The 27,968-nt window shown below is 42.8% G+C and overlaps 1 protein-coding gene across 2 annotated transcripts in view; it reads left to right on the plus strand.

The window, feature by feature from the left end:
• The first annotated feature begins 2,195 nt into the window (after window positions 1-2,195).
• Window positions 2,196-27,968, plus strand: part of LOC109889036 (coiled-coil domain-containing protein 50) — a 31,069-nt gene continuing 5,296 nt past the window's right edge. The window contains exons 1-8 of one of the 2 annotated variants that reach the window (XM_020480180.2): window positions 2,196-2,548; window positions 6,844-6,906; window positions 13,747-13,876; window positions 18,028-18,118; window positions 19,597-19,696; window positions 25,017-25,931; window positions 26,764-26,897; window positions 27,189-27,233. In XM_020480180.2, coding sequence (XP_020335769.1) covers window positions 2,500-2,548; window positions 6,844-6,906; window positions 13,747-13,876; window positions 18,028-18,118; window positions 19,597-19,696; window positions 25,017-25,931; window positions 26,764-26,897; window positions 27,189-27,233 — 1,527 coding nt within the window. In that variant the 5' untranslated portion in view covers window positions 2,196-2,499. The remainder of the gene's footprint in view (window positions 2,549-6,843; window positions 6,907-13,746; window positions 13,877-18,027; window positions 18,119-19,596; window positions 19,697-25,016; window positions 25,932-26,763; window positions 26,898-27,188; window positions 27,234-27,968) is intronic. The other variant, XM_020480181.2, reaches the window with a different exon arrangement.

Genomic DNA, 27,968 nt, shown 5'->3' on the forward strand with positions numbered 1-27,968 from the left:
CATCAGTAATTCTACATTTGTTGTTAGCCCAGCTAGCTGACAGTTGTGAATCTGATGCAGTCGAAGAGCTACTGCCCCCTTAACCAGGAAAGCACCGAACAACAGACAGGGACGTTGGACCATCAAAGAGGCGCAAATATGATGAGAATTACATTAATTTGGGGTTCACTTATATTGGGAGTAGTGCCTTTCCTCAACCACAGTGGATTATATGTGCAAAAGTACTATCTCACAACTCGATGAAACCTTCACTCTTGCGCAGACACGTAGGAACAAAAAAATGCCAATTTGAAAAATAAGCCACTGGAGTTTTTTGAGCGAGAATTAAGATGACTTTCGAGTAGTAAGACATGTATAAAAGCAACAGATACCGTTAATAAGAAGGGGCTAGAAGCGTCTTATATGGGGTTATGGTCAGTATATATGATTACTGGTAGGGCACTGGAACCAATATATACTTCAAAGTGTTGCAGAGATAACAACAAAGCAAGAGCTTCTGGTTCAATAGTTGCATAATTTGTCTGACATTGGTTGAATTTACAAGAAAAAGAACAAACGAGATAATCCACTCCACTCTTGTCCTGCTGCAGTAGAACAGCACCAGCACCCCTGGCGCTAGCGTCTACATCTTAAACGGTTGTTCAAAATCCTGAGCAGCAAGTACAGGGGTATGACATAAGAGTGCTTCAGCAGACTCAAAGGCTACCTTACAATCAGGGGACCACTCAAACAATAGTGCCGGACTGAGCAAATCTGTCAATGGAGCAACTACTAAAGAGAAGTTCTTACAGAAACTACGGTAGTAGCCAACCATCCCTTAAAAACGGCGTAGCTCTCGTCTGGTGGTAGGTGCGGGGAATGTAGTTACAGCCAAGACCTTGGCATCAACAGGGCACACCTGTCCATGGCCCACCTCTTTACCGAGATAGATAAAAGTAGCCTTCCCAAACTCGCACTTAGCCAAGTTCAGGGTTAGAGAAGCAGCTACCAACCGTTCACATACTACCCTTAGAGAGTCAACATTGAGTTGACCACTCAGACGAATAAATCACTAGATTATCAAGCTATGCACTACAATTGGGAACACCAGCTAATACAGAGTTAACCAGTCGTTGGAAAGTTTTATATGGTATATTATTAAGGTTTTATATGTAAAATGGCTAAATAAGAGCAAAATGATTGATTATTATTATTTGTACCCTGGTCCTATAAGAGCTCTTTGTCACTTCCCATGAGCCGGGTTGTGACGACAACTCACACTCATTATTATGTTTAATAAATATATCGTATAGTGTGTGTGTAGCAGGCTTACAATGATGACAAAAAACAACATTTGAGAGTGCGCTGACCCTGGTGCTAGAGCGGGTACGTAGCTGGAGGTTGAATGTTTGAAGGGGTACAGGACTATGAAAATGTTTGGGAACCATTGATTTAGGGCAATTCAGACGGCTGATTGAGGACCTTTTTACTTTAAATGTGTTTTTTTTCTATGATTGTGTTTTGCATCTCCGTTTTGCTTTTCATAGTGTATTGATATGTATATTCTTTGTATTTAAAGAGCTCTTCTGTAAAATAGACCTTGGTCTCAGCATGACTCTGTCAAAATAAAGGTTCATTAAATTAAATAAAAACAAGGAACACTCAAAGACCAAAGATAGCTTTATGCTATGGTGGTGCATTATGGTTATCTGGTAATAGCACCATTGATTGAACTTCCAATAAACTAAAACAATTGGCATCATCTGTCACAATCATTCTCACACACTGTAACTTGTGAGAATGCTTTGATAATTGTTATTCTTGTGTAATTTGTTCCTGCATTTAACAGGGGAAGCAACTGTGACATCCATGCAGAAATGAATTTTGTCTATCAGAAAACGGGCTTATGTGTCTGTGTTTTCCCCAGTGAAGATTTAAATCAAACAATTATTTTTGAAAACTGATTGAAATACAATTTCCTGGACTGGAGATGGTTCTCAAAATTGTCAATAACTATCTCATTCATTACTAATGATTTATTGTTTGGTTAAAAAAATAACAAGTGATTACAACTATGTCGTGTGCAAATAAGGACATTGTTTTATGTTGATATTACACCTTCATTTTCTCTTTTGTTTTTACATAAATAGCCTAAACTCCTCTATCCTCTTTCATTCGTCACATATTCAAAAGTGAATGATATGACCCGCCCTGCATCCCGTAGCTGGTCTTGAAGCAAGCCAGCAGGCTAGCTAATGAAATCCACAGCTGCAAAGGAGGAGGAAGAAGAAGAGGGAGGGTCTGTGAGAGAGAGACCCACACGAATCGGACTGCCAAAGGGAGGTTTAGAGGTGGTTAGGTAGCTACTTGATACTAATCAAAGGGACACCCGTAGTAGTATTGGAATCATCAATTGGGTTTATGACAAAAAAAACAATAAATCAGATTCCGGTACTGTACCCTTCGGGAAATCGTGGAAGCGTAATTCAACGTGAACGGCGTTGACACCTCGCTGACATCATGGCTGAATTTAGCATCGATCAGAACAAACTGCCTGGAGTAAAAGAAGGTAACGTTTGCTAGCTAGCTACTTAGCAGCACGATAGATAAACTGTAGCTAGAGCTAGCCTCGATGGTTTACACCTGTCTGACAGGTGTCAAGTACCTGCATCATATATGCTTATATATATGCTGGTTTTGTCAAATAGCTAAACTGGCAAACTAACGTTAGCTAACGTTACACTGGGTCACTGTTCAGTATCTGGCTTTCATGTTTTTGCTAGTTAGCTAACGTTAACTGGGGACAAATTCACACGTGATTCTGGAATTTGTTATGATTGTGCGAGTTTTTAACTGTCTGGCAGCTAACGTGTAAGATCGCTATCTCTGGTCTGCAGAGGTGGCAATGGATTTTCGACTTTTACTGCAAACTGTCTGATTTTCGCCTGGCTAGGTAGTTGTTGTATTCAATGGCATTCAGGTGGTTTGTATGTAAAGTTGTTGAGCTAGATGCTGTCACTCAATCTCTCCAGGATACGGTCTGGACATCTAAAGATGCTGTGGGCAACATCAGATCATGGTTTTGTAACGTTTCTCACCACCTGTTCTGAGCACACACTCCGTGTTCCCCTGACAGATGAATGCACAGATTGGTGGACCATGCTATATTGTCCCACCTAGCTATGTGTTGAGAAAGATATGCCATGTTAGTGTGCAAAACATTCCCAAACGAATTTCCTTTACTCAGTTTCCTCAAAATGGCCTAGTTCTGGGCTGGAACAAAATGTTATTCAGAATTTGAAGAGTGGTGAGAATTGGTGAGCCCTAACTCTTGTCCAAAACAATATCTCATAACAGCTGTTGGGATATGAGTGGACACTACAGACAGACCATAACACACTTAAAACAATCCCCTTGTTTGGATATCTTCTACAAATATCATGTTCTTGTGTATGCTTTCAATCTGCTCGGATTGGGGATGTGGAGCAGACTGTCTCTTCCTGAGATTGGGAAACAGCTGCTCTGGTCCAACTCCATGGAATTTTTGACATGGTGGTCTGGAGGAGAGCATGATGGGAGAACGTGCCTTTCCACTGCTGTGCGGCTGTCTCCAGAGAACCATCCAAGTGATACATATGGTTGTTTGAGATGGTTCCACCCCCACCCCCTATTTATTAATTTATTCCTGCTTACAAATGACAAAATGATTTATATTCACTGGGAAAATAAGAATTTATTGCCAGCCTCAGTTAACTTTTGGATGAAATGGTTATTTGTTCCAGGCCTGATCTAGGCCTGTTCCTAGACGTGCAACCTCAGCACATTTCATGGTAGACAGACTTTTGCTTTGCTCTTTGTCCGTGATCCACGCATGGCACTGTAGAGGACCATGCATTGAAACATCGAGGCACATTTTAATGGAGAAATAACAATGTTCAGTAGGTTAGGTCAGTGCTAGATTGAATCTCCTGGGGGGGGGGGGGGTTCAATTAAGAGATTAAGCATAAGGTTGAAACATGGTTAGTGTTAATCAACGTTTATGTGAGCCTGTCTGGGGTGGGGGTTTTATGGAAATGGGACCTAATTCATCCTCTCTCACTATGACACATCCATCTATCTACCCCCTCCCTGTTCTGCCCATTCTCTATCTATTAACCCCAGTGGAGCTGCAGCTCATCCCTCCCCTGCCCAGCAGTGACATGTGTCAGGGGAGTTTGATTCACTATGGGGCTGTCTATTAATCATAGACGCTCTGGGTTGTCTTCACATGGCACTACAGCAGCTGAGAAATACTGCTGCACAGTTTGTGGACTGCTGCTTTTGTCATTAATTATGTATGATATGGATGAGGTCATCTCTGAGAACAGATTGTGGCTTGCCTTGCTGTGTGAGGTTGAACTGTGGCAGGCTTGTTAGCAGAGGGAGAGAGAGAGGGAGGAGAACTAGTCAAATTAAGGCCTAAATGGTCAGTGGAATAACCAAGTGGACATAGGTCCATCTTTAGGCTATGTCCCTGAGATTGGTAGGGCTATTTGAATATTATTTGAAAGAAACATCTGACATGGTAGTCAAATTAGTCTAGACGTTAGCCACACACTACCAGTAACAGAGAGATACATGGTTAATTACATATTTATAATCAGTTTTTTTTGTATCCTCCTCAAAGATGTTCACCACAGATTTGTGCCAGTAAATGGAAAGTCACTTAATAGCATTTCCAGAATGATTCCATTCCAGTTAAACAGAAGAGGTTTAAGTACAGTTTATCCAGCCTATAAAACAGAAACCATTTTGAATGTTCATAAGCAAATATTGCCTGTGTTGCTCACCTTGAGAATGTTCTAGATGAAAACAGCCCCTACGGCAGCAGGGCTCTATCCAAGTTTATATGCTTTATTGGACTGATGGAGTTAAATGCAAAAAGACATGAGCATGTCCTTTCGAATAACCATTTTCTTGTTGGGTGTCAACTGATGGAGATGGGTTGTGGTGCATACAGGTTTATGTGAAACACACTAGAACTTCGTTTTGGTGTCTCTTTCTTTCGGTTTTGTACAACAGCTTCTAAACTGCTGAAAATACAATATTTTTGGTTATTGAAAATATATTTCACAGCGGTTTAGGTGGTTCAATGATTTTCTAGACTATTGCTTGTTTAATCACAAAATGAAATTAGGCTAACCTATATTAGAATTTTAGCAACCAGGAAATGGCGGATTTTTGCATTCTTCACCTTTTAAGAGTCCATGTTATCGAAGAAACAGTCAACCGCACGAATGCCCTCCCGTCTTCAGTCAGCTTTGATTTATTTTTACGGTTATGGAGGTTATTATATTTTCACGAGTGTCTTCATCCATAACCATCACTTATACGGTAATTGTCCCAAACCTAGATTAGGGTTTTCCTATGTAATCTGGTTGATCCCCTTAAATTATGAAGATTATGCTGATAGTGCTTGTTATCTTATGAATATCGCATCAGCACTACTGTTAACGCTAGTTTGCATGTTGACTGGCGGTTCAATTCTCCTTCATGTGATGCCCAAGGGGAAACCTACAATGCTCATTGCCAGAGACGTCCATCATCTCTGATAGACTTTCAGATTCCTTCCATGAGTTCCATTCTTCTGTCTGTAATTTCTGTTCCTGTGATTGTTCTTGTTCTCTTGATCTGATTCGTCTTAAGCTATGGCACTTTGCCACTTCGCATCTTCACAACTGCTTTGCCTCCGTCTGGCAGTCAGAATGCTTTTTGACAGTGTTGTGCTGCCTGTTTGGAAGCTGCTGCCTCCATCCTCTTTCCCATAAACTAATTAAAATGTTTGCATGTCCTCAGCAAAAGTTAATGTGGTTTGAGAAGTGGCTCAACATATCCCAGAGACGGCAAATAAAGAGCTTTACTATTCTGACTGAGTGACATCTAAGAAGGCTCATTATAACAAACACTTTGCCATGCTGTCGTGCCTTGGAAGCTAGGACTTAATTTCTTATAAGACTTAATAACTAATTACTGGCAGTTTGTTCTTCTACATTTAAAAAAAAAAGTAGATTTACCACAGCATGCTTAGGTAGGCCGATGTGGCCTACCCTAATTTGAAATGAGCAAATTTGTTGAAAAAAACCAACAGAACAATCATCAGTCTTTATTTAACGTTGCTTGCTCAACCCCACTTTCAGTTCATGCTTTTCTCTTTATTTAAATCTAGACTCTTCTTTTAGGGCCCCTACTTCAGACATGGGCAAGTTCAGCTTCTCCTTTTGTCTTCTAGATCTCTGAACGGGGATCAAATAGAATGGCTTGTTAGTGCAGCAATCATCCTTTTGACCACAAAATCAGGTCATGGGCTTCCCCTCTGTGGGCCTGATGTTCTGTGATTGTTACAACGGCCTTGACATTTCTCCAGTTGATGCTGTAGTTCAGCCCCAATAGCTGCCACAGGTGCAAAGTGTAAGATTAGCCGTCAAGGTTAAATTGGAGGCGCTTGTGTTATTAGGGTCACAAAACCCTTGTTTAGTCTTTGGTGCTCTGTTCTAGTGAATTTCCTGCCCTTGATCAGGGCGTATCTGTTGTTATCAGTGCTGCAGTAGAACATCATGTGTCGGTGGTGTACACAATGTCTCGTAACATGGAACAATGGTTATCAAGCTGAGTTCTTACAGTACCAACAGAAAAACAGCTTCTCAAAAGGCCTTTTGGTCTGTGTTTCCATAAGAACTTCAGCCATATCGCCCCAAAACACAGACAACTTTAACACAGACAAAATATCGCAACGACACAGACCTAACTTCCCAAATGTGGAGTAGTATTGCCTATTTTCATTACAGACTTTAATTTTGAAGTAACTTCCTGTCTCTCTGTCTACAGTTGTTCGGGATTTTGCTGTTCTGGAGGACCACTGCCTGGCCCATAACCTCCAGGAGCAGGAAAGTAAGTATACTACCACACCTGAGATGACCTGGAATCAGCTTTACTCTCCCATCCCTAATGGTTTCAGGTCGTCTTGGCTGTTCCCAAAGCAGAGCCCTCTGGTTGCAGTCCGCTTTGTGCACAGTAAACCTCCTCCATCGAAGTCTCCTTTACGTCTCATTATCTAGAATAGTACTATTTTAGACAAGCACATTGAGATTTCTTTGCAGCATATGGCTATTTCATGTCAACTATTCCAAGTAGCACCCTTTCTTTGCTTTCTTTATGGGAATACAAACTATCAAAATGTTCCATGCATTTGGAATTAGAAAAGTCTGTAATGAAAACACAAATGGTCCCGTGATGCCCCTGAATCTCATGTCTGACCCTAAACCTCAGCGTCAGTGGTAGCAGGCCGTAAGCAGCTGCAAAACACAGGTGCTAGTCTGCAGCCACAACAATGGCACACTGGTTCTGTGGTGGCTGTTAGCGGGCTGGGCGTTTGCTCACTGCGTCTGGATCACATTATTAATGCCCGTCTGCAGTAGTACAACAAACCAGTCCAGTCTGGTGTCTCTCTGTCAGACTGGTCTAGTCTGGGTGGACGTTAGGCCAGCACAATCAGCTTAGCAGGGATTGGAGATGTCATCAGGGAAACGCTAGAGATTCTATGATTTTCCTTGAGAAACCTGTGTGTATGTTTGTGGTGTTTGTATCCCTGCATGAATTATTGATTGCGTGTTTGAGTTAGGGATCTATAGCCTAAAAATCAGATTGATTTTGGTGAAAATTACAATGTATATTGTGCATCGCCCGTATCAACAAAAATATAGTGGTAAATGTTTTCGCTAAATAAGCAATGTTGTAAAATACACTGCATTTCAAACAGTCAGAAATAATCTAATGAGTTCAGGGCTTGTGAAGTTATAGCTAGGCTAAATTGAAGCCTTCCACAACCATAAGACCCACTAATAAAGTCAAAATAGTTTAACCTGCTTTATTTTTTGCAATAATCCATGATCTGATTTTCAAGTCTGTCTATGAAAATGCCCTTTTTACAAACGTAACTAGAACCATGCATAATTAAGCAATAAGGCCCAAGGGGGTGTGGTATATGGCCAATTTACCACGGCTAAGGGCTGTTCTGCACGATTCAATGTGGAGTGCCTGGACACAGCCCTTAGCCGTGGTATATTGACCATATGTCACAAACCCCCGAGGTGCCTTATTGCTGTTATAAACTGGTTACCAATGTAATTCGAGCAGTAAAAATAAATGTTTTGTCATACCCGTGGTATAGGGTCTGATATACCACGGCTGTCAGCCAATCAGCATTCTGGGCTCGAACCACCCAGTTAATAATGACTTCTTATTAACTTCTTGTAGCAGGCGTTAGGCTACAGAACATTAACACGGATCTCATCAACAGTCTCTCAAGCCCACGTGCTGATGATTACCCAGCTAATCTTTATATTTCATGTTTAGACAACTTGGATCTATTTGCTAGCCAACAAAGTTGAACTTTGTATTTATTTATTTATTTATTTCACCTTTATTTAACCAGGTAGGCAAGTTGAGAACAAGTTCTCATTTACAATTGCGACCTGGCCAAGATAAAGCAAAGCAGTTCGACAGATACAACGACACAGAGTTACACATGGAGTAAAACAAACATACAGTCAATAATACAGTATGAACAAGTCTATATACGATGTGAGCAAATGAGGTGAGATCAGGGAGGTAAAGGCAAAAAAAGGCCATGGTGGCAAAGTAAATACAATATAGCAAGTAAAACACTGGAATGGTAGATTTGCAGTGGAAGAATGTGCAAAGTAGAAATAAAAATAATGGGGTGCAAAGGAGCTAAATAAATAAATACAGTAGGGAAAGAAGTAGTTGTTTGGGCTAAATTATAGGTGGGCTATGTACAGGTGCAGTAATCTGTGAGCTGCTCTGACCGTTGGTGCTTAAAGCTAGTGAGGGAGATAAGTGTTTCCAGTTTCAGAGATTTTTGTAGTTCGTTCCAGTCATTGGCAGCAGAGAACTGGAAAGAGAAGCGGCCAAAGAAAGAATTGGTTTTGGGGGTGACCAGAGAGATATACCTGCAGGAGCGCGTGCTACAGGTGGGAGATGCTATGGTGACCAGCGAGCTGAGATAAGGGGGGACTTTACCTAGCAGGGTCTTGTAGATGTTTAATTGTTATGAACACACCCTTCTGTTTCTCTCCAACAGTTTGAAAAGCATGTTAGCCTGTCCACTTTGTTCTGATGTTGAAATCAAGTGGCCTAATTTCTCAGAATGAGAACAAGTTGCCAATTCCATATATATTGTATATAATTGTGTTATGCTTATTGCACATTTCTAAAACACAGACTGGACAGCTAGTATAAGTGTCTTTGGTTCAGGTGCTAGTGGTACCCTCATGTCACTCACTGAGTGTTAATGGGTCCGAATCAATGTAAATTGACACTCGTTTTAGAGGTGTCTGCTCTCTGTGAAATTTGAGTAGTTGGGACATAAGGGTATCGTTAGAAAAGATATCTCTTATTACAGTAAAATAATGTCTCAGTGTGTTTTGGTGTTCATCTGAACGATTCTGTTGGACCAAACCTCAAATGCAAATAGCAAGTTGAAACCGCTTGTCAGGTAGTAAGATGTGATCGCTCAACCTTGTTGGCGTGAGAGGCAGGGGGACAGGGCTTGGTTGTGTGTAAACCATAGAGGAAGAGGTAAAGCGAGAGTGAAGATAAAATAAGTCCAATGTGTTTCTATGGACCTAAGCTTGTCGACTGCCTTCCTGTCTTTGGGACAACGACTCCCATTTGTTAGAGCGTTGACGTGCATCGCGTCATTATACACAGATCTCTGGGGGAAATGGGAAAGTGCAGACAAAAGAGCGAAGGAGACGACCAAACATACAACATGAGAAAAAGCGGAACTAAACTCTATAAAAAAAAATGGAAAACAACAAAATGTTGATTCTTGCGATTCAGGCATTCGGAATATCTCGCAAAAACATACATTTAGAATGAATCAAATTCATTCGATATGTCGCCCAGCTTAGTTTGAGTATTTTTAGATGAATGTCATCTTTAACATATCAGTTTCTTTGTGTCCGTCTGTGTGTTGTTGTTGTGAAGCCCCTCTTCACTGTTTCACTCAAAGCCTCGCCTTCTATAACGGACATGTCATCTCACTGTAATTGGCTCCCTCCCAGTATTCCTTAGCTGTTGAGGTCGAAAGGTCACAACTCAGAATAGATGAAAGCCCATGCCTCTGAGGTCAGACATAACAGGGTCTTTCTCTAACTTGTGCAAATAACATCTCCCCATCTTGGGGATAATGTTTAAGGTCTAACACATCAGCTATACTACGCGTTGCCATCGGCATTGTAAATCATCTTGGGGATAATGTTTAAGGTCTAACAAGTCCGCTATACTACGCGTTGCCATCGGCATTATGCCAGTTGCCGTTCTACTTGCTACACTGGAAACCAACCAAAGTCAGTATTTTTATTTTCAAATCAATTAGACATTTTTTGGAAACTTTTACCATCTAACTACATAACATAATGGTAAACATTTATTTGAATGGAAAATCTCTTTTGATAAACTGGTTAAGTCAAGATGTAGCCTAGACCTATTTACAATATAGGTGAATGCATATTCAATAGGAGTGTGTGCATGCATTGAGTTATTTATACAAAACAAAAATAATGCAACTATTTCAACAATTTTACTGAGTTACAGTGTATATAAGGAAATCAGTGAATTGATATAAGTTTATTAGGGCCTACTCTATGGATTTCACATAACTGGGCAGAGGCATAGTCATGGGTGGGCTTTGAAAGGGCATAGCCCCACCCACTGTGGAGCCAGGCCCAGCCAATCAGAATGAGTTTTTCTCCACAAAAGGGCTTCATTACAGACGGAAATACTCCTCAGTTTCATCAGCTGTCCAGGTGGCTGGTCTCAGACGATCCCACAGGGGAAGAAGCCGGATGTGGCGGTCCTGAGCTGGCTTAGTTACACGTGGTTTGAGGCTGGATGTACATACTGCCAAATTCTCTAAAATGACTTTGGAAGCCGCTTATAGTAGAGAAATTAACATTAAATTCTCTGGCAACAGCTCTGGTGGAGATTCCTTCAGTCAGCATGTCAATTGCACGCTCCCTCAACTTGATACATCTGTGGCATTGTGTTGTGTGACAAAACTGCACATTTTAGTGGCTGTTTATTGCCCCCAACACAAGGTGCACCTGTGTAATGATCATGCTGAATCAGCTTCTTGATATGCCACACCTGTCAGGTGGATGGATTATCTTGGCAAAGGAGAAATGCTCACTAACAGGAATGTAAACAAATTTGTGCATGGAATATGCGCGAAATAAGCTGTTTGTGCATATGGACAATTTCTGGGATCTTTTATTTCAGCTCATGAAACATGGGACCAACACTTTACATGTTTTGTTTATATTTTTGTTCAGTGTAGCTTGTTTTGGCTGATTTTTTTAATGGGGCTACAGATGGAAAAACAATCTGTTTCCCTTCCATTTGTGACTTATTATAGTGATCAACAACATTAATAACCCACAAATGCTGATGCTCTAGATACTCAACTAGTCTAAAGGCCAGTTTTATTGCTTCCTTAATCAGCACAACAGTTTTCAGCTCTGCAAACATAATTGCAAAAGGGTTTTCTAATGATCAATTAGCCTTTTAAAATGATAACCTTGGATTAGCTAACACAACGTGCCATTGGAACACAGGAGTGATGGTTGCTGATAATGGGCCTCTGTACGCCTATGTAGATATTCCAGCTACAATAGTCATTTACAACATTAACTATGTCTGCACTGTATTTCTGATCAATGTGATGTTATTTTAATGGACAATTTTTTTTGCTTTCAAAAACAAGGACATTTCTATACACACACAAGTTTGGGGTCACTTAGAAATGTGTGTGTGTGTGTGTGTGTATATATATATATATATATATATATATATATATATATATATATATATATATATACAGTGAATTTCAACTACAAAGACCAGGTCTTTGTAGTTGAAATTCACTGCTTGTCTAAAGGACCTTACAGTTATCTGTATGTGTGGACTACAGAGATGAGGTTGTCATTGAAAAATGATATAAAATATTTTCTGGAGTCCTCGTGAAACTGCCCTCTGCCACTGGTTGATTTTTGACTAGTTGAGGGGTGAGACTTGACTGGAGCAGGGTCACAGCGTATGAATCCAGTGGAAACTCCACCACATTAGGCCTATAAACTAGGGTTGATGATGTCTCTCCACCGCATTAGGCCTATAAACTAGGGCTGATGTCTCTCCACCGCATTAGGCCTATAAACTAGGGCTGATGACGTCTCTCCACCGCATTAGGCCTATAAACTCGGGCTGATGACGTCTCTCCACCGCATTAGGCCTATAAACTCGGGCTGATGACGTCTCTCCACCGCATTAGGCCTATAAACTCGGGATGATGACGTCTCTCCACCGCATTAGGCCTATAAACTCGGGATGATGACGTCTCTCCACCGCATTAGGCCTATAAACTCGGGATGATGACGTCTCTCCACCGCATTAGGCCTATAAACTCGGGATGATGACGTCTCTCCACCGCATTAGGCCTATAAACTAGGGCTGATGACGTCTCTCCACCGCATTAGGCCTATAAACTAGGGCTGATGACGTCTCTCCACCGCATTAGGCCTATAAACTAGGGCTGATGACGTCTCGCCACCGCATTAGGCCTATAAACTAGGGCTGATGACGTCTCGCCACCGCATTAGGCCTATAAACTAGGGCTGATGACGTCTCGCCACCGCATTAGGCCTATAAACTAGGGTCTTGTTAAGCCTCAATGATTTCATGTATTGTCCAGCATCACTGTCTCATGCACTCTGTTGCACTCACATTGTCCAATGCTGTCTGGCCCTTTAGGAACTGGAAGAATTAGTCCATTCAGAAACTTCTGAGGCGACGCCAAGGTTGAGTAAACACGAAACCTTTATCTTGAGTTCCTAGAAATACGGCCAAAAGTAATTTGTTTTCCCCCAGAGAAAAGAACAGCATTAAACATAACAAAATGTATTGTTTTCTGACGTTGTATGTTTGCCCTCAATGTTGTGTGGCACCGAAAACCCACTGCACAACCGATCAGCGTCGTCCTATAATCGATATGTCAGCCTATTGGTTTCCTTCATATAGCTGTGATTCACTGCCCCCCCCTTTGTCGTCTCACAATCTCAGAGTAGGAACGTATGGAGCCTCTAGTAAATTGTAGCGTAATTTGGTACTTTTCACTTGGAACCTACCTGTGGATAAATAACCAGTCCAGTGGAGCTGAATGAGTAGCAAGGGATTGAGTGATGCTCCTCCACCTATTTTGAGCTGGTAGTGCGTCAGCAACGATGATTTACAACCTTCCCTGTCCAGCTCTTTGGTCTGTCTCATCCAATGGGGCCAGCCTTGGAATGGCAACTCCTGGGCTAGTTTGTCATGTCCTGACTCATTCAGCTTGGCTCTGTAACTTCAGGGCCGAAGCGTCCGTGTTTATATCCCTCGTAACCTCCACAGTGTACACTACTAAACATGCTACTCTTCCTGTCAAAATGGATATCCAAATTTATGTTAGAAATCAACACCCTCTCGGCTCCAGTACTTACATCCGAGACCTGCGGTTTAAAAGGCACCAAAGCAAATTAAACTGGAGGGTTGTGAATGATGTTGTCCATTTTGTTCCTCAGCATTGTGGGTTGGCCGGATGACCTGTGAGAGAGTGAAGAAGAGGGTGTGTACGGATTCTGAGTGCTGTGTTTGTTGCTGTGTTTGTCCCCGCAGTCGAGAGCCACTTGGCTTCCAACGTCCACAAGAGCCGTCTGGTGCAGCAGGACGTAGCGTTGGCCAAGCAGCTGCAGGAAGAGGAGGACCGGAGGGCCAAGGCCAAGGCCCACAGACAGCACAGAGACATGTGAGTGAGATCATATTAACCACATCATTCCACTACACAATATTCAGTGTGCTCTAGAGATAGAGAAGGGTACGCCATGGAGACTCACAATCTAACTCACACCTTAACCTTAAAGATGGAGACCGGATAACTAGTGTGTTTGATTGTGAGTTTCCCTGACCTACCCTCTAGAGCCTAGGGTAGTACACTAAGTCATACCGTATTTTACTATATACCGGTATTGCTGCATGGCCCTGTTTGGGTTTTTCTTTACTTTCGATAATGGTATTTGTTAAAGCGTAACATACATTTTTATAATTCAATCTGCTACTTAAGTCCACTCACTCTCTCACACACACACACATATTCCACACAGACAGCCTCACCATTCAAGGGCATTTGTTGTATAATAACACAAGTAGTTTGTGTTTCTTACATCTGCAAACAGCTAGTTTGTCTTTTCTTAGCAAGTTGCCACTAAATCGTGTTAGCCACTAATGCTAGTTAGCTGGCTAGCTAATAAATGTAGTCAGAACAAATGTAGCTAGCTATACAGCCTGATACCAATGATGGTGTAGGCCTAAATCGGCATGTTTGTGCATCAGGAAACACTGATCAACACTGGTTCATACCCAGGCACAATCGAGTGCATTCGGAAAGTATTCAGATCCCTTGACTTTTTCCAAATTTCGTTACGTTACAGCCTTATTTTAAAATGTATTAAATAAAAAATATTTCCCTCACCAATCTACACACAATACCACATAATGACAAAGCAAAAACAGATTTTAAGTCATTTTTGCAAATGTATTAAAAATACAACTGAAATATCACATTTACCCTTTACCCTTTACGCAGTACTTTGTTTAAGAACCTTTGGCAGCGATTACAACCTCAAGTCTTCTAGGGTATGACGCTTTACTTTTCTGCAGATCCTATTAAACTCTGTCAGGTTGGATGGGGAGCATCGCAGCACAGCTATTTTCAGGTCTCTCCAGAGATATTCGATCAAGTTCAAGTCAGGGCTCTGGCTGGGCCACTCAAGGACATTCAGAGACTTGGCCCGAAGCCACGCCTGCGTTGTCTTGGCTGTGTGCTTAGGTTCGTTGTCCTGTTGGAAGGTGAACCTTCACCCCAGTCTAAGGTCCTGAGTGCTCTGGAGCAGGTTTTCATCAAGGATCTCTCTGTTCTTTACGTTCATCTTTCTCTCGATCCTAACAAGTCTCCTAGTCCCTGCTGCTGAAAAACAACCCCACAACATGATGCTGCCACCACCATGCTTCACCGTAGTGATGATATTGGCCAGGTGATGAGTGGAGCCTGGTTTCCTCCATACTTGACACTTGGCGTTCAGGCCAAAGAGTTTAGTCTTGTTTTCATTAGACCAGAGAATCTTGTTTACCAGAGAGTCCTTAAGGTGCCTTTTGGCGAACTTCAAGCGGGCTGTCATGTGCTTTTTACTGAGGAGTGGCTTCCGTCTGGCCACTTGGCCATAAAGGCCTGATGGATGTCCTTCTGAAATGTTCTCCCATCTCCACAGAGGGACTCTAGAGCTCTTTCAGAGTGACCATTGGGTTCTTGGTCACCTCCCTGACCAAGGTCCTTCTCCCCTGATTACTCAGTTTGGCTGTGTGGCCAGCTCTAGGAAGAGTCCTCATATAGACAGGTGTGTGCCTTTCCAAACCATGTCCAATCATTTGAATTTACCTCGGGTGGACTCCAATCAAGTTGTAAAAACGTCTCGACGATGATCAATGGAAACAGGATGCACCTGAGCTCAATTTCGAGTCTCATAGCAAAGGGTCTTAATACTTGTGTAAGTAAGGTTTTTCTGTTTTATTTTTCATACGTGTGCAAACATTTCAAAAAAACTGTTTTCGCTTTGTCTTTATGGGATATTGTGTGCAAACTGTAATTTAATCAAAAGCTCAAGAGACGTTAAGTGTTTATTACTAAGGATAGAGTCAGCTGAGTGCATCTATTTTGAAAGCTCACAACACATTTTATACTCTTCCCTTATAGGCATCACTTCCCCAGCTATACATTTTATGACCCCAATGAGTTTCCCTCCTTTCCCCTGTGAAATGTCCATGGTCCTCTCTTTGTTTAGCCAGATGTCAGAATCCCAACCCGTCCATCTTCTGTTCTGGTCCTGACCCTTCTCTCTGATCCCAGGCTATTTCCTCTTCTCGGAGTAGGTCAACCTGTCTAAATGAGCATCCACACAGTTTCATGGCCTAAACTTCATTAATTCTCACAGTAATCATTCACTAAACCGGGTACAAACTAACTACAGATTAACATTTTAATAGAATCCATCATCACTCCAAATGCACTGTAACTCTTGTCTTTGTCATGTCAAACACTGTATTCACAGTGTTCACTAATGTATTTTAACTATAGAATTATTATTATCATTATATTTCCATGATTCCAACAGTTCACCCAAGTGTTTTGATCTAAATCTCAATTGCCACAGTTGGTAAAAAATAAGCCCTACATTGTTTGCCACGTAGGGCTGCACGACATTGGCAATGTGGAAATGATCTCAAATGAGTGCAGGAAATACAGAAATTGATAAAAAATGCTGACATTTCTTGGGGGGTTGAAGTTGAATTGAACAGTATAAAACTATCAGAATGGATGAATGAAGACCTGTTGAAATCACTTAGAATGTATGTGTTGACACGCTGAGGTAATGCACTACTTATGAAGCAGATTTAGAAATGACATCGCCGCACTCTATGATGCTTACCCCCCCAAAACCACAGCCACATTTTATACACCCCACACTATGATGCTTACCCCCCCCCCCCCCCCCCAAACACCACAGCCACATTTTATACACCCCACACTATTCTGGAAACAGAGCTTTGGGTGTCAGATGTGGAGGAAAAGACTCCAGTCTTTCCTTCCCCTGTGTGTTATTAGTCCGATATGCTGACACACTCGAGTCACCCGCCCTCACGCTCGCTAGCAGCAGAGCAGCACCCCCAAGAGAAAGCCAGATGCTCCGCCGCCCATACAGCCTGGGCTAATGCCGATTTGGCATTCTAGAAGCTTCTGCTGCCATCCTCTCTACCCTCTGCCCAATACCCATCTCTACCTCGCTCTCTCTACCGATTATTCCCTGGCACCCTCAGACGCCCATCACTTTTAGAATACACTAGGACCTGTATTCATAAACCATGATTTAAAAGACACCATCCTAGATCCCTCAAATTCAAATCTGGACCTCGGAGCCAGCAGCACTGTTTTTTTCCCCCCATTCTTCCCCTCTAATCAGGTACTGATTTTATGGGTGTAAATTCATTATCAAGTGGAACAGCAGTGCTCCATACCTGGTAGGCTAAGATTGAAATAGCCCTATCCTAGATAAACAACCTATTAGAACTGTATTACACTGGCTAAATCTGGACTGAAACAGGGATGGACTGTCTGAACTCGTCCAATAGGAAATGCACAATTGTCTTTTTTTTTCTTCCCTTTGCAAAAAGTTTTGCTACGGTGTACCATAATGAATACGCCCCTGCAACATACATTCTCTAACGTGGACATTCAGACATCTTCTAGCATCGCCTTGACAGTGGTGTCTCATCACATTCTTCAAGGACTGGCTGCAGATGGAATCGTTATCCGTTCTGAAATGTGTCAAGGTTTTCTAAGATATGAGAACACCTACCTGGGCCAGAGACAGAGATGCTATCAGTCTAAGGACTTGATTAGTATTAGAATCCTTGTGTTCAGTAGCCTTGTTACTGCCATCAGCGCTATGAAACCGGGTTTGTATCATCAGTATGCATACCCGATGTGTTTGTGTAGATGTTAGAGGGCGGCAGGTAGCCTAGCGGTTAGAGCGTTGGGCCAGGAACTGAAAGGTAGCTGTTTCGAATCCCGAGCCAACATGGAGAAGAAAATATATATATTTATTATTATTATTATTATTATTATTATGGAAGGAGAAGCAGGAACACAGTCTTGTGTCATACATTGGATTGAACATTGTTCTCATAAGCCACTTTCTGAGATAAGTGACTTGATTTTGAGTTGATTTGAGTTAACCAGAACCTTGGGCAGGGTACAAGTTTTGGGGCAGTTGTGTATCTACTTTTGATGGTGTTTTCTCATCTTGTTTGTCTCCTCCACACACACACACCTACCTACCTACCTAGTGAGCGCAGTGACAATGAGATCGCCCAGGAGATTCAGGAGGAACTGGTCCGACAGGCCAAGCAGCAGCGGATGCAGGAGGAGAAGGATGCGGTAAGTGACATTCCCTCCCCCTTCTCCCGCCTCAACCAGTCAACATGGGCATACCTCCTCCTCCCTCCAATCACAAACTGTAGTATCGATGGGTCACCATGGGCGGATCAACCGATTGGCTTGTTGAAAACCACTGCTGGTGTTACAGCCTGTACTTGTTTATTCTACTTCAGTGTTAGAAAGAATGTCTAGCCCAATGGTGACCTCATGTCTGGTGACATCAAATACTATACTGATCAAAAATATAAACACAACATGTAAAGTGTTTGGTCTCATGTTTCAAGAGCTGAAAAAAAAGATCCCAGAAAATGTCCATATGCCCAAAAAGCTTATTTTTCTCAAATTTCTTCACATTCCTGTTGGTGAGCATTTATCTTTTTCCAAGATAATCAATCCACCTGACAGGTGTGTCATATCAATAATCTGATTAAACAGCATGATCATTACACAGGTGCACCTTGTGCTGGGGACAATAATAGGTCACTCTAAAATGTGCCGTTTTGTCACACAACACAATGCTATAAATTTTTTGAGGGAGTGTGCAATTGGCATGTTGACTGCAGGAATGTCCACCAGAGCTGTTGACAGAGAATTGAGGCGGTGCTGGGTGCAAAGGAGTATTTCTGTCTAATAAAGCCCTATAGACTCCCAGGCCCACCCATGGCTGTGTCCTTGCACAGTCATGTGAAATCCACAGATTAGTGCCTAATTCATATATTTAAATGTACTGATTGCCTTTTATGAACTGTAACTCAGTATAATCTTTGAAATTGTTATGTTGCGTTTTATTTTTGTACAGTATATATGACATTTAAAATAGTTTAAATAGTTACTCTTTGGAGGGACCTGACCAAATTCGCATAGAGATGGGAGTTATAGATCGGTCATTCTCATTGAAAGCAAGTCTAAGAAGTGGTAGATCTGTTCTAAGTGAGCTATTTTTATGCTTCCTATTAAGTTTAGTTTTTACTTCTTTTACTTTCGGTTTTGTACACCAGCTGAAATGATAATATTTTGGGTTATTGAAAAGATTGTACCATTTAATCATCCTCTACACGATACATTGTTTTGTCACATAAACAGAAATTAGGGCAACTATTTATTAGAATTTTAGCAAACAGAAAATGGTGAAGCGATTTCTGAATATTGCACCTTTTTAAATCTGTGTTTGATAGTCTACCTGGTTCAATGGAACCAATATAATAATCCCAACACTTTAAACCCTCCATATTTGGCCCTGTCAGGCTAAAGCAAATGCTCAATGTATTTATAAAATGTCAAATTTGTATTTTAATCCAGGTCTCATTGGAACTGGCAGGCCTATTCTGCTGATTCCTTATACTTATTAAAACGTAGTCCTTTAAATTTCAATCCTCAGGGGAAAACGTCTCAATCTAGGGTAAAAATAAGAAGTGATGTGTCGGCAGTTTGGATGGGTTTGTTTATTTGTGTGTGTTTGTCTCAATGTGTGTTTCCAGGCCATCGCTCGTAAACTGCAGGAGAAAGAGAGGAAGGAGGAGAGGAAGCGACAGAAGCAGCTGGAGGCCAACTTTGAGGAGGAGTACTACGAGGATAATGGTACTGGCGCGCTCCCTGTCTGTGGATATAGGATTATATTCCTGTTGGAGTGAGGGATTAGGATTATATTCCTGTTGGAGTTAGGATTATATTATTCTGTTGGGGGCATATAGGATTATATTCCTGTTGGTGTGAGGGATTAGATTCCTGTTGGAGTGAGAGATTTAGGATTAGATTATTCTGTTGTCGGGGGGGAGGCTATGGGATTATATATTATTCTGTTGTCGGAGGGAAGGGTATGTGCCACTCTGGGTATGTGTAAGGGTGGGTTATCGAAATCAAATATAGGGGTGTGTGTGTGGGATGGAGTAGTGTGTTAGAATAGAGTTGATTTAGGATGAGGATTTAAGAGGGCAGTTTTAAGCAAATAGCTGACCTTGAGGTAGAGCAGAGGTACTGAGGAGTCATTTGTCATCTTGCTCCCTCCTCTCTGCCCATTTTACACGCACACTGCAGTTCTGCTCGTTCGTGAGCTGAGGTGGTGCTTTGCAGGGCTGCGAGAGCAGCTTTGACTCAACTGCAGCAATAAGGCTCCATTTTAAACTGATAAATTCATAGAAGCGTGCCTGATGTCAGAACTTCAAGGAGCCTTTTGGCAGTTAATGTTTCTTCCGTTGTGGGTTCCAGTCTCCCCATCCCCCTGCCTTAAAACAGTAAGACATTTTATCTCAATGTCTCATCGGAAAGATTTTTTTTTAAACAAGTTAATGCAGAACCAGCTCTGGTGTCCACTAATACATTCTAGTACCTTGATTCAACCCCAAATTCACAGCGAAACTATTTGAATACTTTACCAGATTTGTAAAAATGAGTTGTGGTATTGGGTAGAAAGACTTCACTTTACAATAGATTTGAGTGAAAATGTCTGAATTCAGTGTGGTGTTTTGGAAACGGACTAGGCCTATATGTGGTGTTTTGGAAACGGACTAGGCCTATATGTGGTGTTTTGGAAACGGGCTAGGCCTATATGATCAGGACTGTTTTCTAAGTCAGATTACCTTTTTTTAACATGACCAAAGTATCCCTTTTTATAGAGTCAGGTGAACTCGTGCATCCCATTTTTATGTCTCTGTGTCCAGTATGAAGGAAGTTAGAGGTAGTTTTGCTAGCCAATGCTAACTAGCGTTATCCATAGACTTCAGTCATTGCGATATCTGCTATCATGCAGGCTGTGGATACGGTATGTAGGTTAGTATGAGCAGGGCTGAAGGGACGGTCACTGCTGTCAGGAATGTTCTGGTTTCCCCTCTGTCTCTGAGCGTTGGAATGAAGGGACAGTCACTGCTGTCAGGAATGTTCTGGTTTCCCCTCTGTCTCTGAGCGTTGGAATGAAGGGACAGTCACTGCTGTCAGGAATGTTCTGGTTTCCCCTCTGTCTCTGAGCGTTGGAATGAAGGGACAGTCACTGCTGTCAGGAATGTTCTGGTTTCTCCTCTGTCTCTGAGCGTTTGAATGAAGGGACAGTCACTGCTGTCAGGAATGTTCTGGTTTCCTCTCTGTCTCTGAGCGTTGGAATGAAGGGACAGTCACTGCTGTCAGGAATGTTCTGCAGTCATGTCTTTCCACATGAATCTCTTCTTTCCCAGGGAGTATCCTCTTCCTGTAGATGCACAACCAACCCAGGGCCATAGCCACAAAGTCTCTCAGAGTAGGAGGGCTGACCTTGGATAAGTTTAGCCTTTTTAGAGCACAATGAATAAGATTATATGGACACTGGGGACCTGATCCTAGATCATTCTGCCGTGCTGCCATGCTGCCATGCTGCCATTCTGCCGTGCTGCCGTGCTGCCATTCTGCCGTGCTGCCATGCTGCCATTCTGCCATGCTGCAATTCTGCCGTGCTGCCATTCTGCCGTGCTGCCGTGCTGCCATGCTGCCATTCTGCCATGCTGCCATGCTGCCATTCTGCCATTCTGCCATGCTGCCATTCTGCCGTGCTGCCATGCTGCCATTCTGCCGTGCTGCCATTCTGCCATTCTGCCATGCTGCCGTGGCTGGGCTTGAGCTGGGACGACACATCCAACAACTCTTCCACACCGAACCCTTTTCATGGACACTTTGCTCATATTATCGTTCATTACAATAAAAAGTTTGAAATTAAATAAATCTTCTAATCTGGGTGATTGTTGATGGGACATTTTTAGAACTACAGCATTTATAAAGTAGGAGTATTAAGAGTAATAAAAAAATAACTGTGGTGCACTTTGTTATAATCGTATCGTCCAATTGATCGTTATTGTGATAATTCAGTCAATTTGTCGCAATTTACCCAGCTCTATTGTGTACGTGCTCCTCCACACACACACGCTCTGCCACGTCTTATCTCGGGCGAGTTGTTTCCTCGGGCCCATGTGATTGGCCACCCTTCTCAGGAAGTGACGGGCGCTGCCTGGCTGCCATGTTTGTCTTCTCATTCAGAGAGAAACAGAGGTTGGTTTAGTGTTCAGCTTCTGCAGATAAACCACTGTGGGGGAGAGCGAGGTGTGAAGAGGAGGAGGTGAGACAGAGGAAGGAAAGGCCTTTATCTGTGTTTTTTGTTATTGAGAGAGAAAAGCAGAACAGAGCATAATTTCCATCCTTAACTGCTCAGTCAGCTTATAAAACTGACAGTTGACTGATGGAAAAGTAGTTGGCGATCTGCCTTAATTCAGAGAACAGCCCATTGTTGAGGGTTACAGAGCATTTTAAATGATTATGTAATTAAGGACTAGGTGATTTCTACCTGGCCTTTTTATTTCAACATTTACAGTTGTTTCTGTTGATCAGAGTAACCAGCTGCTACTGGGTGACTGACATTCCATTGGGCTGACGGCAGACACACACCTGTGTCCTTCACACATTGTTTGTTTTCACTCAAATGCAGGCCTGTGATTTGTCAGTGCATGTTAGGAAGGTTAACTGTGGTTTTGAAAGTTAATTTACATTTGAGTAATTTAGCATACACAATTATCCTGAACGACTTACCGTTAGTATGTTCTTCTTAAGATAGCTAGTTGGGACAACCACACATCACAGGCATAGAAAGTACATTTTCTTCTCAAACTATCAGTAGCTGGTCTGATTTTTATTATTATGTTTTATATATACAGTTGAAGTCGGAAGTTTACATACATTAGCCAAATACATTTAATCTGTTTTTCACAATTCCTGACGTTTAATTATAGTAACAATCCCCTGTCTTAGGTCAGTTAGGATCACCACTTTTATTTTAAGAATGTGAAATGTCAGAATAATAGCAGAGAGAATGATTTATTTCAGCTTTTATTTCTTTCATCACATTCCCAGTGGGTCAGAAGTTTACATACACTCAATTAGTATTTGGTAGCACTGCCTTTTAAATTGTTTAACTTGGGTCAAATGTTTCACGTAGCCTTCCACAAGCTTCCGTTAATAAGTTGGGTGAATTTTGTCCCATTCCACCTGACAGAACTGGTGTAACTGAGTCAGGTTTGTAGGCCTCCTTGCTCACACACCCTTTTTCAGTTCTGCCCACACATTTTCAATAGGCTTGAGGTCAGGGCTTTGTGATGGCCACTCAAATACCTTGATTTTGTTGTCCAGTAGCCATTTTGCCACAACTTTGTAAGTATGCTTGGGGTCATGTCCATTTGGAAGACCCATTTGCGACCAAGCTTTAACTTCCTGACTGATGTCTTGAGATGTTGCTTCAATATATCCACATAATTGTCCTACCTCATGATGCCATCTATTTTGTGAAGTGCACCAGGCCCTCCTGCAGCAAAGCACCCCCACAACATGATGCTGCCACCTCCATGCTTCACGGTTGGGATGGTGTTCTTCGGCTTGCAAGCTTCCCCCTTTTTGCTCCAAACATAACGATGGTCATTATGGCCAAACAGTTCTACTTTTGTTTCATCAGACCAGAGGACATTTCTCCAAAAAGTACAATCTTTGTCCCCATCTGCAGTTGCAAACCGTAGTCTGACTTTTTTATGGCGGTTTTGGAGCAGTGGCTTCCTTGCTGAGCGTACTTTCAGGTTATGTCGGTATAGGACTCGTTTTACTGTGGATATAGATACTTTTGTACCGGTTTCCTCCAGTATCTTCAAGGTCCTTTGCTGTTGTATTGGAATTTATTTGCACTTTTCGCACCAAAGTACATTCATCTCTAGGAGACAGAACGCGTCTCCTTCCTGTTAAGGGATTTTTTATCAATAATGACTATGTATACATTTCAATCAGCACTGACTAATCAGAATACTATTATGTTACTGTATAGATGTATGAATTGTATTTTAATCCTAGTACTGACTATAATGTGTGTAATTATAATCAAGAATTAGAACAATGACTGTCTGTTCCTTGGTAGAAACGAATGAACTTATTGTCAGACTGGCTAGAATGCTTATCTACACAGGAAGACCTTGGCTTGGTCATAAATTATCTATATTGGTGGGAGACGATGTAGGAAGGCTTGAGAACTATACTGCCATTGTACCGGAGTGGAGGAGGGACGGGACAGTTTGAAACCTAATGGTGTCATTTTCAGTTTATAAGTAACCTGTTGTAAATTGTATCATGTTCAGTACTCTCGAGAATAAACGCTAGTGCTTGATTTTGAGACTGGTCTCCGCCCATTTTATGCTAAAGTTTTTTACAAATCCTTAAATGGGCTGAGTGTATTAATTTAATTGGGTATTAAACATAATTTAATTCCTCTAACACTTCCTGAGCGGTATAACGGCTGCGTGGTCCCATGGTGTTTATACTTGCGTACTATTGTTTGTACAGATGAACGTGGTACCTTCAGGCGTTTGGAAATTGGTCCCAAGGATGAACCAGACTTTGGAGGTCTACAATTTGTTTTCTGTTGTCTTGGCTGATTTCTTTTGAGTTTCCCATGATGTCAAGCAAAGAGGCACTGAGTTTGAAGGTGGGCCTTGAAGTACATCCACAGGTACACCTCAAATAGGCTAATTGACATCATTTGAGTCAATCAGAAGCTTCTAAAGCCATGACATCATTTTCTGGAATTTTCCAAGCTGTTTGAAGGCCCAGTCAACTTAGTGTATGTAAACTTCTGACCCACTGGAATTGTAATACAGTGAATTATAAGTGAAATAATCTGTAAACAAGTGTTGGAACAAGACATTTGTGAAGTGGTTGAAAAACTAGTTTTAATGACTCCAACCTAAGTGTTGGGGTCATTAGGAATTGTGAAAAACTGGGTTTAAATGTGTTTGGCTAAGATGCATGTAAACTTCTGACTTCAACTGTATAACTAACCAGCCCAGCTTCACTGACATCTCTGTTATTGTCTTGTTCCATCCATCCATGTCTTCCTTCCATCTCTTCATAGCCATCCTCCCTCCCCTCAACCCAGCCAGCCGAGCTTCTCTGGACCTGGATGACAAACCCAGGTGGCCTGGTTCTAACTCTCTCTCTTTGGAGAGAGATGCTGTGGAGACTAGAACCAACTCTCTTTCCAGATACCCTGAGCACCATTTAGAGGGTAGGGAGGGGAGAAGGGGCAGGCATGGAGATGCACACCCTGAGCACCACCGCTCCAGTAGCAGGGGCAAACATGGAGACAGGTACCCCGACTACCACCACCCCACTGAGGGTATAAGCAGAGGGAAGGAGGGCCAGAGGAGCAGAGACCACCAGGGGCCCCAGTCAACCTTCTTTGCAGACAACCATGAGCCCAGGAGACAGCGAGAGGAGGGGGATAGGGTGGTCAGGAGGAAGGAGAGGCCCGCCCGGCCGCCCCCACCATCCCATATCCCTGTGAAGAGAGGCGAGGCTTCGGATAGAGCGAGACACCGGGAGTGGGAGAGAGACGGGGAACGAGACAGACAGAGAGAACCCAGGAGAGATGAGGAAATTGAGAGAGACTCACCAAGACAGGAAAGACACGGAGAGCGATTGAGAAACCAAGAGCATGGCCGAGACAAAGACAGACACCGAGAGAGAACCAAGAGCAGGGAACGAGGTCTGGATGAAGTTCAGGACGAGCCCATCCCCAGTAGCCGCAGCAGGGCCTGGAACAGTGGTGGGGAGGAGGCCCCTAGCTCTGGGGATGATCAAGAGGGGAAAGGGGGGGCCAGGGCCCGCCTGACGCTCCTCTCTGGCCCCAGTGAGCTGTGTGAGGAGGCGGCAAGGAGGAGCCCCAGGATGGGGAGAGAGCGAGGGGAGAGGGGACACAGGGACCCTGGGGAGGGCCCCAGCACGGGCAAGGAATGCTCCCATACTCACCCCGCTCCCAGGGAGCCAGGTACGGCCTAGCGCCGGTCCTGTGGCCGACCATTTGTGGGTGTGGTGTGTGTGTGTGTGGGGGTTCTTGATTAGCCCATGGCTGGGAGCTGCTGGTGGTGGTTTTGTCTCTCTAACTAAATAATCATTCATCAACAATCATTTTCCTTTTTGTCATCATCATCTTGGTTTAGCAGCTTTCAGTCATTATTGTGGAATTCCACAGTCAGTTACAATACAAGGCCCTGCTGCCAAAGGCCTCTGTGAAACAGTTGAATCAGGTGTGTGTGACCAGGTAGAAATAGAGCGCCCAGGTAGAAATATACTGCGTAGAACAGACATGATTCTAGTATTGATCAGCTTCTATACATGACATTTCTTTCTGTGATGTTTTTACCGTTGCACTCCAATTCTATTCCTCAAGGGCTTCTGTCGGCATGCACTTTCATCCCTGTCTGGTCTACTCACCACAACTGATCAAGTACTGGCATGGATTTGCCATCAATTTGTCCACACTTACCTACTCTGACTATAAATCAGACATTGATTAAAATAGCAGTGATTTAAACCAGTAGACACTGCAGCCCTAGAAGAATCAGAGTTGGGGATTCTGTGGTTGTCTCATCCACTCTAGTCTGGTGTTTCCTGGTTCTGGGGTCCCACAAGGCTGCACGTCTTATTTTTTTATTTTTATTCCTGATTCAAGTTAAAGGCTTGACGATGAGTTGAATCAGATGTGTTGTACTTGGGCAAAAAGAAAGAAGTACACTCTTTTGGGTCACCAAGGACAGCATTGGGAAACACTGTTCCAGACTAAAAACAGCTGTATTTACTCTATGTGGCGCCCCCTGCAGGTCGTATCGTTCAAGGAGGACCAGGGAATTACGGGCTGGGCGAGGCCACCCAGGGCATCACTAAGCTGGACCTGCGGGAGCAGGAGCTGCTGGACATGGAGGTGGCCCGGAAACTACAGGAGGAAGAGGTGAAGGTGAGAGAACTGGTCTTATAACACAGTTATTAGGACAATATAACACCCTTATTAAAACATCATAAAACCCTTGGACGACATGGTAGCTAAAACTCTGTCCCATTGTTTAGTTAACATACATAACATTCAGTAGACCTCAGCTTTGTATTGTGCAGCTTCAGATGTCTGTGAGAAATGCTCTGTCTCAACAGTCACTTCCTATGTTATGTCATGATAGAGCCCAGGGAACAGAATGTTCTATGCTGAGGGAAAATATGACTCAATTGGTTCGTAATTATTTTTCGGTTCCAGGCAAGCAAGCTGGACAAGCGTGCGGCCCAAGTGGCTCAGGATGAGGTGAGTAGACGGCCGGCTGCTTCTCTGTCTGGAACAGTCGTCACTGACCGACTCGCTTTCTCTCACTCTCTTGCCCTGTCTCTCAAGTCTCAACTTTTGACACATCAACGAAGCAAGGTACTGAGTGTAAAAGTTGTTTACCTTTGTTAAATAAATGATGTCCCTTGGTCCATTCATTCCTTTTGGTCAGTGTTCACCTGGGTAATCAAATCTCACCACATCATGGTTATATCCGTGTGTGGCGGGAGCCATATGAAGCAACACTATGTGCCTGAAAGGGACAATCTCAGATTGGAGGAACAACATACCGTCACCCCGCCTCTTGTTTTAGTAAACAGCTGGAGAAATGGAGCCACTCTCAAATTCATTGGGAAAAAGTGTCTGTTTGTACTGTAACTGTATAGTAAACGTGGTATTGGTGTTGCCAGGAGACGGACACGTTGTATTGGTGTTGCCAGGAGACGGACACGTTGTATTGGTGTTGCCAGGAGACGGACACGTTGTATTGGTGTTGCCAGGAGACGGACACGTTGTATTGGTGTTGCCAGGAGACGGACACGTTGTATTGGTGTTGCCAGGAGACGGACACGTTGTATTGGTGTTGCCAGGAGACGGACACGTTGTATTGGTGTTGCCAGGAGACGGACACGTTGTATTGGTGTTGCCAGGAGACGGACACGTTGTATTGGTGTTGCCAGGAGACGGACACGTTGTATTGGTGTTGCCAGGAGACGG

The sequence above is a fragment of the Oncorhynchus kisutch genome, linkage group LG4 (assembly GCF_002021735.2).
Source record: "Oncorhynchus kisutch isolate 150728-3 linkage group LG4, Okis_V2, whole genome shotgun sequence".
Lineage (NCBI taxonomy): Eukaryota > Metazoa > Chordata > Actinopteri > Salmoniformes > Salmonidae > Oncorhynchus > Oncorhynchus kisutch.